Source organism: Rhinatrema bivittatum, chromosome 9, assembly GCF_901001135.1.
Source record: "Rhinatrema bivittatum chromosome 9, aRhiBiv1.1, whole genome shotgun sequence".
Classification (NCBI taxonomy): Eukaryota; Metazoa; Chordata; class Amphibia; order Gymnophiona; family Rhinatrematidae; genus Rhinatrema; species Rhinatrema bivittatum.
The window spans coordinates 209,411,446-209,424,512 of NC_042623.1; the positions used below are offsets into that span (position 1 = coordinate 209,411,446).

The window sequence follows — 13,067 nt, forward strand, 5'->3', positions numbered from 1 at the left end:
ACTGAATCCACAGCGGCAAACACATTTATTCAAGGACTCAACACGAGCTAATGGTTCCGTTGCCTATTGTTTGTCTGCATCTCTGCTCCATTATAGTTCCAGTCCTGGGCAGGGTAAATGTGATTAAACTATACAGCGCTGTTTACTCTTAAGGGTTACTGTTAGCTATTGTTGGTTTAACAGTTCTGAGAGGGGGGTCCTCCTAGTTCTAGTGATCTCAATTACGGGAGCAATGACAGCCACTGGGGATAAAAGTGGGGGTCTTTGCAATGGCACATTGTACGTCTATAGGGGAACGGAAGGGGACTTGGCACTGGGGGAACACAGGAATGGGGAAACTTTATTTTTGTATTTGCATTCATCTCAGATTGCTTGCATAGCAGTCAGCATGAACACTATTCTGAGGGATGGGGGTCTAGGCTGGGGGACCACTGTTCCGGAGACACCCTGTATCATCACACTACAGGATCAGTTTCTATATAATAATGGTTAATATTCGATGCTGTACTTGGAATGTATGTGGAATAGGGTCAGTCACAAAGCACTACAAAATTTTACAAGCCTTACGGCGTTATAATTCCCAAATAGCTATGTTACAGGAAACCAGACTGACAGATGTTGAACATGAAAAGTTGAAAAAACTGGGTGGGGAAAGTTTTATATGCATCTTCTAATTCGAGCAAGGCAGGAGTGGCCATTCTATTACATAAAATGCTTCCGTTACAGTTACATCAGTCCATTGCAGACCCTGAGGGGCGGTACCTTTTCTTAGAGATAGAGCTCTATGGGAAAAAAGTAATGCTAGGAAACATATACGCTCCAAATATCTATTCGCAATCTTTCTATAATAAGATATTCCAGATTCTCCAGGCCAATTCGCACCTCCCTCTTATGGTCGGGGGAGATTTCAATGCGGTAATGGGTGGCCACATCTTCCCCTCTACACTACTTATTGATGATTTGCATGCTATTAATGTCACTACACTACTGGAAAAAACTGAGTCTACTCTTGCTGGGTGGCCACATCTTCCCCTCTCGCTCATTGGCCGCATCCATCTCTTGAAAATGACGGTGTTACCCCGATGGTTATATGTAATGAGTGTCCTTCTCTTGCCTTAAACACAAAGCACCATTAGGAAATACCAAAAGGCAGTGACCAAATTTCTGTGGCCCCGACTGGCCTTAAACTCTCTGATGCGCCCGGTATCTGTAGGTGGCTTTGGACTTCCAGATTTGCGAGTATACAACCACGCCATCAACCTGAGACATATTGGAGACTGGCTTTTGAGTACCCTCGTTTTTCTCGGATACGGCTTTTGAAGCCCAATTACTCTACCCTATTTCTCTGCAATATGCTCTTCATGTACCTGGAGTGGCGCTCTCCGAGAAAATCCGCTCAGGGCTTCTACTACAACCCCTGCGGCGGACATGGCTTATGAAGAAGGCCTCCTTACCAACCAATGTCTCTCCTTACCTCCCATTCTGTGGCAATTTAAAAATTCCCCGCAGGTGTTGTCCTTCCAAGTTTCGAGGATGGGAACGACTTAACTCAAATGCATAGATCAGCTGCTACGAGAAGACGGATCGCTGATGGATTTCTCCAGGGCACGCCATCTCTTCGGACTTTCATCTGCGGACTACTTCCAATATCATCAAGTGAGGCATTACGTGCGTTTCATTGGAGCCCTCACATTTTCGGACTCTAAATGGCAATTCCTGAGACAATGGTTTGATTTCGATACTCCTAAAAAGCACTCTATTTCTTTTTATTACAAGCAAACTGGAAACCTCTTATAAAAGCTGGTCGCTGGAGGACGTGCGACTCAAATGGCAAAACAGAGCTTGCTTGCGTGACATCCTCGAGGGCATTCAGAACTGCCTTTGCTGCCACGTCACGAGTAACCAGCAATACACTGCTGAGGGAAACCAGATACAAAATTTTCTATCGGATGTTTATCTCGCAAAGACAAGCATTTCTGGCGGGGTTCACAGCTGAGGAGGCCCTGTATGAAATGTCAAGCCAAGGGGGCACACCCTGGGCCACGCTTTCTGGGGCTGCCAGAGGATACAAAGCTTCTGGAAGAAAGTTTATCGATATGTGAATGGCATCCTGGATCTTAGAATACCGTACTCACCGCTAGTAGCACTTTTCGGAATATTTCCACACTCCTTCACCGGGTAAAGAAGGCAACTTCTTTGGATTACAAAAGTGTTCCTGCTAGCCAGCAAAGCCATTCTGGTGGCGTGGGCAGCAACCAGAAGGTCCATCTGTGACACAGTGGCAATCATCAATTCTTAGACTCTTGACAATGGAAACGCTAGCCAGCGGACAATTGAAGATTCAGACTCGCCAAGCGCTTAATGCGATGTGGCTGCCCTTTATTCTGACCCTGCCACACCATTCCAAAAGTCAATATCTTAATTGTATGGACGTTTAACATAACAGTGTTTTTTTTTTTGTTACACTTTTGTTATATTTTTGTTTTCTTTATAGCTTTTTACTTTCTCCAATTTACTTGGAATTATGACTATGGGGCCTCTCAGTGCCACAAGGGGGGGTTTGAGGGGGAAGGGAAGCTAGCTGGGTGTTGGGGTTCAAGGGAGATAACTGAGGTTCGTTGAAGTTTAGTTGTATGATATGTAACAGCTCTAAGTATGTATCATATGCTTTCACTGAGGTGGACTTTTGCTTGTATTGTCTATTATAAAAAACAGATTTACCATAAAATATTTATATACCGCATATCAAATTCCTATGCAGTTTAACAGAAATTATGTGCTACCGGCCCCCAAAACGGGCACGGAAGGCAATTTGGTGGTATCCCTGATGGACGATGGACAGAACCCACTGGTCTGAGGTTATACTGGACCATTGGTTCGCAAAGGACTGCAGGCTTCCCTTGACCAGAGGGTCCATCGTCCCTGATACGGGCGACTGTTGTACGCTCTCTACGACCCAGAAAAAACTCTGTCCCCCAGAGTTAATTGAGAAGCCAGCTGAGGCTTGGGGACTCTCTGCTGCCTGGGATTGCAGCAGAGCTCCCAAGCCCCAGCCCCCGGTGTTGATGGAAGCAAATAGGTGGAGGATAGTATTTCCTTTGTCAAAAGAAAGACTTCCTTGGCCCCGGTCTTGCCAGCCTCCTAAAAGAGAGGATGGGTCCGGAGTATTGGTGGAGAGTTGTTGGAGGGTTTCATGGTGGTCCCGAAGCGATTCTCTCCAGTACACGGCACATCAGCTAATCGTACCTGTAACTCTGGTTGGAGATCTGAGGTCCACAACCATGCCATTCTGCGGGCACCAATTCCCTCTGCAGAGACTCTCATGTAGTCTCAAAAACATCATAGGTTGCATGGATCTCATTTTTCCCACACTCCAGGCCCTTATGCACCAGTGACATGAGGGTGTTCTGCTGCTGTTGAGGCAGCTGCTCAGCCATCTCCTGCACCTGCTTCCAGATGTCCCGCAAGTACTGGCTCATGTAGAGCTAATAAGCAGCCATGCAGGCAATGAGAATGGCACCTTGAAAATACCTTCCTCCAAAAGAGCGTCCATCGCTCTATGGTCCTTCCCCAGGGGTTCCAAGGAATGGGTCTGAGAGAGCTTGGCCCTCAAGAGGGTTGATTCAACCACCGACGACTGGTGGCGGGTAGCTGACCCTTATTGCATCCGGCAGCCTTCTGGATGAGGTAGACCTTCGTCTGCCTTCTTATTAACAGGAGGCACTATGAGGGGTTGTTCCCATATCTTCAGCAGCAACTCCTTAAGGATCTCATGTACCAGGACCACCATATCACCATACTCTTTGAGGCTCCACAAACTGGAGGATCTCCAGCATTTTGTGCTTGGCATCCTCCTCCATCAATAATTGAAAAGGGATGGCTTCTGCTATTACCCTCACAAAACCTGCGAAGGTCAAGTCCTCAGGTGGAGACTTCCTTCCCTCCTCTGGAGGAGAAGGTTCTGAAGGAAGACACTTAGAACCTCAGAACCTTCGTAGGAGGACCTCAAAGCATCATTCCCCCATGGGTCATAGGGTTCCTCACTGTAAATCATAGGGGATGGGTCCCTAGGTTCTCTGCCTTCATCCAGGGGTGCAGGCACCGGTAGAACTGGACAGGGGGTGGCGCCAGGCCTTGGCATGTCTGCCAGCCTCGGTGGAGATTAAAAAACCTGCAATAACCACTGTATCGATAGGCAGAGGCCTCCGGTGCCCTGCCAGGCACTGATGCCTTTCCAGTAATTCCAGCTGGGTTGGTAATGCACTGATGAGCACATTGATCTCTCTTCGAAAACGATATGAGGATGGGCGGCACCAAGTTCGATGCCATCAGTGCCACAGGACCAGAGCTCTGTAGCGGCCTGGTTGACCACGAGCTGAATCAGCGCTCCAACTCAAATGTTGCTGATGCCAACACCAACTGGGAGGCAGGAGGGATGGCCAGATCCTTTCGGACTCATGAGGTGATCGTTGACTGTCCTTCAGGAGCACTTCTTTGATTTAGACAATGTAAGTTCATTGGTTAGCAACTCTAATAGGTATAAAGCAAAAGTTATTAGTACCATTGATTTAATTATATATTAAAACTTTTTCCAAACAAAACTTAAAACTTAATTTTAAAATATCTCTTAAAATCCATACCTGTTCTGGCTATTAAATGTTGTACAATTTTAGGCAACCAACAGGAAGATGTGCCTTAATATGACGAGCAAGGGTAATTCAAAGTATCTTTGCATTTCAGAAGGCACTAAAAACAATATAATTATGAGAGTTCCACATTTAAAAATATATATGTATGGCAGTGAGGTGTCTATGGCCAGCGGGCCACCGATGCACCGCCCCTCAGGGAAATCAACTGCAAAAGGAACTTACCCGAATCACTGAAAACCCTGACTAGGAGATGCTATGGGAGGGCACCGAGAGGGACCCAGCGGTGGAATGATGAAAAACCACGAAAAGCACAAGGAAAAAAAAAAAAAAAAAAAAACACAAAACACAGTTTTCCACAAGGCCAAAAATAACCAAACAGAGCTCACTCACACCGTGAGGCTTACAGCTCCTTGGAAAAAGAGATTGGAAAGGGACCCCATGTGACGAGTGGTATAGGGCATGCTGGGTATGCTCAATGTGCCTAGTCAAATTTTTAAAAAACTGACATAAGTTTTCCGCATCAGGGCTCCATCTGATGATGTCACCCATGTATGAGAACTACCATCCTGCTTGTCCTCAGAAAATGTTCCTGTTGCTTTGTTGAGTCTCTCAATACCCAATGGAATGCTGTGGCAAACTCTTGGTAAACCTCCGATTACATGTATAACCTGGAGTTATTTTGCTTCATATTTGAAAAAAAAATTAAGCTATGACTATCTGAAGTGGTAAATTTAAATATTTGTCCTTTACCTTAATCCCTTTACCTTGGGGGAAGGGGGGAAATAAACAAGGTTGAAAGAGTACTTAATGTAGCTCACCTTTTGTGATTGATCAGTTTCTCTTTTCTCTACTGGAAGAGGATTCCCATCATGAAAGTTGGTGAGAATCAGTGCAATAGCTGCAAGTGTTTTACCCTAAAAAAGAATCTACAATGTATTACAGTAGAAGTTTCAATCATCAACCCTACAAACACCATAAAATCAAATATAACATGCACCTCAGGGGCAACTAACTGTAGCTCTAGTTTTTAAAAGCTGACACTTCAGAGAGCTATTAAACAAAATTGGTAGACCTCACTTAGACTGAATCAAACACTGTTCTGACCAACAGACAGAGGCAAGTTCCAAAAATAGTCAAAAAAATTATCAATCACTGGACTAAAGATGAAATTTAAGGAATATCCAGCAGTATGAGGAAATAAACTGACAAAAATCAGATAAGACTGATAGCAATTCTGGAGCTCAACCAATAAGTTTAGCATGTACACTGAAGTCTGGGAGACTCCAGTGACCCCAAAGCCACATGTTCTATAAATTCCTGTAACCCAGAGCATAGTGAATTTAAAGGGCAATATATTTGTCCTGCTAGCTGGGGTCAGGGAACAACCTCTCAGGAGCAGGGCTGAACCGGTTCAGGACTAGACTGGGGTTTATCTTCTGCCTAGCCATCCCCCTCCTCCACAGGCCGAGCCCTTAGGTTCTGAGGGTTGGTAGGACTTGGCTTCGGCAGCAGAATATCATGGTGTAGGCTGGGCAGGACAATATGGAGAGCCTTGGACTGGATCTAGTCACAGGCTTGGGTAGGATACAGAGTCGGGACTGGAGACTAGGGACTAGACTAGGCAGAGAGAATGAGACGGGATTTAAGGAATCTGGAAGAGTGGTCAAAGATATGGCAGCTGAGATTCAATGCCAAGAAGAGCAGAGTCATGCATATGGGGTGTGGAAATCCAAAAGAACTGTATTCGATGGGGGGAGAAAGGCTGATGTGCACGGAGCAGGAGAGAGACCTTGGGATGATAGTGTCTAATGATCTGAAGTCGGCGAAACAATGTGACAAGGTGATAGCTAAAGCCAGAAGAATGCTGGGCTGCATAGAGAGAGGAATATCAAGTAAGAAAAGGGAAATGATTATCCCCTTGTACAGATCCTTGGTGAGGCCTCACCTGGAGTACTGTGCTCAGTTCTGGAGACTGTATCTCCGAAGAGACAGAGAGAGGATGGAGGCTGTCCAGAGAAGGGCGACCAAGAAGATGGATGGTCTTCAGCAAATGACTTATGAGGAGAGATTGAAGAATCTAAATATGTACACCCTGGAGGAACGGAGGAGCAGAGGTGATATGATACAGACTTTCAGATATTTATTTATTTAATACTTTTTTATACCGACATTCATGATACAGATCATATCATATCGGTTTACAGGGAACAGAAGTATTATAACATTAACCTTAACCAGAAGAAGCAAAAAGTTACAATAAAACAGGGGTATGGAACTGGGGAGATGGAAAAGCAGAGGGAGAAAGTAACTAATTACAACTACAGTGATGGCGGGTACTTGATAGGCCTAAATCTGATCTGTGACATGGCTGTTGCTGGCCTTGATTAGGGGAAGGCTTGTTTGAACAGCCATGTCTTAAGTTTTTTCTGAAAGTCAAAAGATATCCGGAGGTATGGCATTCCAGATGGTAGGTCCCACTGTCGAGAAGGCCCGTTCTCTGGTGGTTGACAGATGGGCAGCTTTGTTAGGAGGAGCGTGTAGAAATCCTTTCTAAGCTTCCCTGATAGGTCTGGAAGAGGTGTGAAGTTTGAACGGGATTTGCAGGTCGATGGGGACCTGGTGGTGAATGGTTTTATGGATGATAGTGAGGGATTTGTGAAGGTTTCTGAAGCTTATTGGAAGCCAATTGCAGATCTCTGACGATGGGTGTAATGTGATCTCTCCTATTGGTGTTTGTCAGGATTCTAGTGGCTGCGTTTTAGAGCATCTGAAGGGGTTTAGTAGTGGACGCTGGGAGACCGAGAAGAATAGCATTTCAGTAGTCTAACTTGGAGAACAGAATGGCCTGGAGAACAGATCTGAAGTCGTGAAAGTGCAGGAGAGGCTTGAGTCTTTTCAGCACCTGTTGTTTATAGAAGCAGTCCTTGGTTGTATGGTTGATGAACGTCTTTAAACTCAGATGGTTGTCGATTATTACTCCCAGATCTCTTGCTTGTGTGATTAGAGTGTTAGTGTGGGACTGCTGACGGGTGTCACAGTCTTCTGGTGAAATAAGAAGGAGTTCCGTCTTGGCAGAGTTAAGTACCAGGTTAAGGCCAGTGAGGAGGAGGTTTATTGCCCGCAGACAGTTGTCCCAACACTTCTTTTTGTAAGGGATTCGGTTATAGGATCAGAATTTGTACGTCGTCGGCGTATATGTAGTATTTCAGTTTTAAGTTTGTAAGCAGTTGGCAGAGGGGACGGAGTTAGATATTGAAGATGGTGGGAGATAGGGAGGGGCCCTGGAGAACTCCTAGTGGAGAATTGATGTGTGGGGACTCCTTATTATTGACTTTGACTTTATAGCCTCTATTGCTGAGAAAGGAGTCGAACCATCTGAGGGCTGTTCCTGTTATCCCTATGTCTGATAGTCGATTTAGTAAGATGGAGTGGTTTACTGTGTCGAACGCCGCAGGAGATATCAAGAAGCACTAGTAAGCAGGAATGCCCTTTGTCTAGGCCCATAATAAGGTGGTCTGTGAGGGAGATGAGAAGGGTTTTCAGTGCTTAGCTTGAAAGGTTTTAATGATCTAAAGACAATGACAAACATTTTACATTGGAAAAAAAATCAGCAGAACCAGGGGTCACGATTTGAAACTCCAGGGAGGAAGACTCAAAACCAATGTCAGGAAGTATTTCTTCATGGAGAGGGTGGTGGATGCCTGGAAAGCCCTTCCGGAGGAAGTGGTGAAGACCAAAACTGTGAAGGACTTCAAAGGGGCGTGGGATAAATACTGTGGATTCATAAAGTCTAGAGGATGTGAATGAAGAGAAGAGGCATGGAGGTAGCTTGCAGGAATGACAGCTACTACCTGGAGATTTATACCCTTATTCAATAAACATACTCACTGTCATTGCGACTCCAGCATTGCTCTATGCTTCAACGGCAAGAGGAAATGTGGTAAAAAGGATTTGCATTCACAAAAAACCGGGGAGTAACTTGCTTGTTGCGGCGGTTACTACCCCAAACCAAATAAGTCTGATACTTCACATTTAATGTATAACCAGCATAGCTCTCTGCTTCAACCGCAGGGGGGGAAAGAGGAAAAGAGGATTTATATTCAGGCAACAACCAAAAAGGACTAAATTACATAGGCTGGGTAAAAGGAAAATTAGTTTCTTACCTGATAATTTTCGTTCCTGTAGTACCAAGGATCAGTCCAGACTGCTGGGTTATGCCTCCCCTCCAGCAGATGGAGTCAGAGAAAAGCTGAAAAGCACCCCCTAGATATACTGGTGTGCCACCTGCGATCCCTCAGTATATGCGATATCAAAGCAGAAGGAACTAAATAACACTTCCGCCAACAAATCTTTTGTGCTCTTGTTTTTTGGGTTTTTTTTAAACCACTGACCAGATCAAGCGGTAACCTCCTTGAACGACAGAAAACACAGTAGATTAGAATGCAACTCAAACAACTTACCGGTTAAATTGTGTAAACGCTTGCAAGTAAAACCTGAAAGAATAGATCACTGCCACCATAAACACGAGCGGACTCTCAGAAAACAGACTTGGGTGGGCGTCTGGACTGATCCTTGGTACTACAGGAACAAAAATTATCAGGTAAGAAACTAATTTTCCTTTCCCTGTATGTACCAGGATCAGTCCAGACTGCTGGGATGTACCCGAGCCGCCTTAAATGGGGTGGGACCCCGAGAGTCCCGCTCGAATCACACTGCTCCCAAAAGACTCAGTCAGACGGACCACGAACATCCAATCGATAATGCCTCGCAAAAGTATGCAAGGACTTCCAGGTGGCCGCCTTGCAAATCTCCTGTGAAGAAACAAACTGGCTTTCAGCCCACGAAGTCACCTGAGAACGGAGAGAGTGAGCCTTCAGGCCATCAGGAACAGCCTTACCGCACCCAATGTATGTGGATGCGATTGCGGCCTTCGACCATCGAGCAATAGATGCCTTGGATGCCTGAAGGCCCTTCTTAGGGCCATTCCACAACACGAACAGATGATCCGATCTTCGAAACTCATTAGTCACCTCCAAATACCTGAGGAGAACCCGACGGACATCCAAACGCTTCAAGTCCCGACCTTGAGTAGACCTAAGCTCCTCCTCCGAAAAGGAAGGCAATTCCACCGTCTGATTAACATGAAAGGCCAAAACTACCTTTGGCAAGAAGGAAGGTACTGTGCGTAAGGAGACTCCAGACTCCGAAATCCACAAGAACGGTTCCCTACAAGAAAGAGCCTGCAGTTCCGAAACACGATGCACTGACGAAATGGCCACTAGGAACACAGTCTTGAGAGTTAAATCCTTCAACGAGGACTTCTTAATGGGCTCAAAAGGTACCGAGCAGAGACCACGGAGTACCAAGTTCAAGTTCCAGGAAGACAGGGCACCCGCACTGGAGGGCGCAAGTTCCTAACTCCACGCAAAAAACAAGCAACATCCTGGTGACACGCGAGAGAGAACCCTTCAATTTTACCTCTCAAGCAACCCAGAGCCACTACCTGAACTCTAAGCGAACTGTAGGCCAAACCTTTCTTCAAACCCTCCTGCAGGAACATAAGGATATGTCCCACCGAAGACCGTCGTGGCGAGATCTTCAAGTCAGCACACCATGAGTCAAACACCTTCCATACTCTAGTTTAAGTAAGCGTAGTCGAAGATCTACGCGCCCGAAGAAGAGTGGAAATGACAGTGTCCGGATAACCTTTCTTCCTCAACTGCCTCTGCTCATAAGCCAAGCCGCCAGACAAAAGCGATCCGCCAGATCGAAACATACCGGACCCTGTCGAAGGAGATTCGGAAGAGGACCTAATCGTAGTGGCCCGTCCACCGCCAGATTGACGGGCCACTCCGGAGCCACGAGAATCACTAGCCCCCGATGGGATTCGATGCGCCTCAACACTTTCCCCACTAGGGGTCACGGAGGAAACACATGTAGGAGGATGTGAAGAGGCCACGGAAGTACCAGAGCATCCACGCCTTCCGAACCGTGCTCCCGCCTTCGGCTGAAGAACCACGCCACCTTTGCATTTAGCCGAGTCGCCATCAACATTGATAAAACCGAATTTATACACTTAGAAAGGAAAAGCATGAACATCACACAAACCCCAATATTTCTCAATAACAACCAACAAATTGACTTAGCAAATAAAGTTCGCAATCTCGGAGTAATAATTGACAATGAACTAAGCCTCAAACAACACATATCAATAAAGGTTAAGGAAGGATATGCTAAACTAATGATACTAAGAAAACTCAAACCATTACTATCATTACCACATTTCCGTACTGTGCTTCAATCGCTGATTTTCGCCAGCACAGACTATTGTAATGCCTTACTACTAGGCCTACCTAATACTACAGTAAGACCTCTACAGATTTTACAAAATGCTGCTGCAAGAATTCTCACTGGAAAAAACAAAAGAGATCACATAACAGATACTCTCGCCACCCTACATTGGCTTCCCATAGAATAAAGAATACAGTTCAAAGTACTATGCCTAATACACAAACTTATCCACGACGATAAAGCAGAATGGCTGAACACAGCACTTGGAGTACATGTCCCACACAGAAATCTAAGGTCAGCAAACAGAGCACTCCTTCCCATCCCTTCTGTGAAAACCGCAAGACTGACCCAAGTAAGGGAGCGAGCTCTGTCTCTATCCGGTCCCATATTATGGAACTCCATGCCCCTTGACCTTAGACTCCAGAGCAATCATAAACTTTTCAAAACACAGCTCAAAACCTGGCTTTACATACAAGCCTTCAAGAAAGAAAACTGATGCGGGATATGAAGTAAAAGTTATGCGGAATAAAGCACTAAATGCCTAATTTTATAAATCCTTACTGAATTATTTCAAACATTTTTTTTTTACTGTAGGCAACCTTCAGGACATATTGCTATGAAACACTTAAACCCCCCTAATAAACGCCTTATTGTTACCGAATACTACTGGCACCACCTATGTAATGTACGACCAATATATTTTTTACTGGTGCACTACTGTAAACCGTTATGATGGTGAATAACTTAATGACGGTATATAAAAACTCTTAAATAAATAAAAATAAATAAAGATCAAGTCCAGGTGTGGGACCCCCCAACGCTGGGTGATGAGCTCCATCGCCTCGGCCGACAGCTCCCACTCCCCTGGGTCTAGGTGTTGCAGACTGAGGTAATCCGCCTGGACGTTGTCCACGCCTGCAATATGGGTGGCCGCGATGCGGGACAAATGACGTTCCACCCAGGCCATCAACAACGACGCCTCGGCCGCCACCGGACGACTTCTTGTGCCTCCTTGCCAATTGATATACGCCACCGTGGTCGCATTGTCCGACAGAACTCGCACCGCTCGACCGCGTAACATCGGGAGGAGGAGACGCAAAGCCAGCCGTACCGCCCTGGTCTCCAGTCGATTGATGGACCAAGTCCCCTTCTCTGTCTCCATCTGCTGGAGGGGAGGCAAAACCCAGAAGTCTGGGCTGATCCAAGTACGTACAGGGAACAGAAGAGGGGGATTAAAAAAAAAAAAAAACCCACAAACAGCTGCGCACACAAACCAAAGTTCAAAACACACATACCAATCCCATGTCATCTCCCAAAATTCCTCCCAGGACATTTTCTGGTTTCTCCTTTTCTGAAAAATTTGTAAGCGTATTGTAGTACAAATTATTTCTTTGCTCCCAAAAGGGTGGCAGCTCCTTGCTGTTTCTCCCGGGAAACCATCCAAGCCAAGGCCTGTTTCTGATGTGGAAGCAATGGGGTGGCAACAGCCTACAAATAAAGACCACACAAAGTAAACCCATAACATGGTTCTCTAATGATCTCCACAATGGCATCTGTTTCACTTTAACAATATCCCAGAGGATGTCAGCATCACAATACAGGATATGGGGTACTTTACATTGACTGTATTGACAACATATGCCTACATAAAACCTCATATGGCTGTACAAGTTACATTTCAATATATTCATTACAATCAATAAAATATTGCTTCTGAGAATTAGTTATTCTCTTTATACAAGTATATCTATTTTATTTTAAAATACTCCTGGCTACTCAGAGTGCCACAGTTTTACAATAGATGACAATCTATAGGTATGTTTGTCGATATTCATTAATTTCAGTATGTACAGGTTGCTGGCAGTTTTATGCTAGCATTGCATTTTCATTATACAGCAGTAAAATCATGTTTTCATTTTAAAATTAAAAAATAAATACCTGTACCACCTCCCAAAAAAGAAGCTATTTATGGTAAAGCTGATGGTATATTTTGATTGTGTATACAATAAGCACTATCAAGAAGCACTGCTATACAAGTGAGCCAGGATCAATTTCCACATGGGCTTTGCTCATCAGATCTGCCACTAGGACAGGAGATGCTGCTGAGGCAGTTTTCTGACCCTTGGG

At 45.1% G+C, this 13,067-nt stretch overlaps 1 protein-coding gene across 1 annotated transcript in view; it reads right to left on the minus strand.

The window, feature by feature from the left end:
- Window positions 1-13,067, minus strand: part of HLTF (helicase like transcription factor) — a 333,607-nt gene that overhangs the window by 272,932 nt on the left and 47,608 nt on the right. The window contains 3 exon segments of the mRNA XM_029615024.1: window positions 5,468-5,563; window positions 12,236-12,364; window positions 12,366-12,428. Coding sequence (XP_029470884.1) covers window positions 5,468-5,563; window positions 12,236-12,364; window positions 12,366-12,428 — 288 coding nt within the window.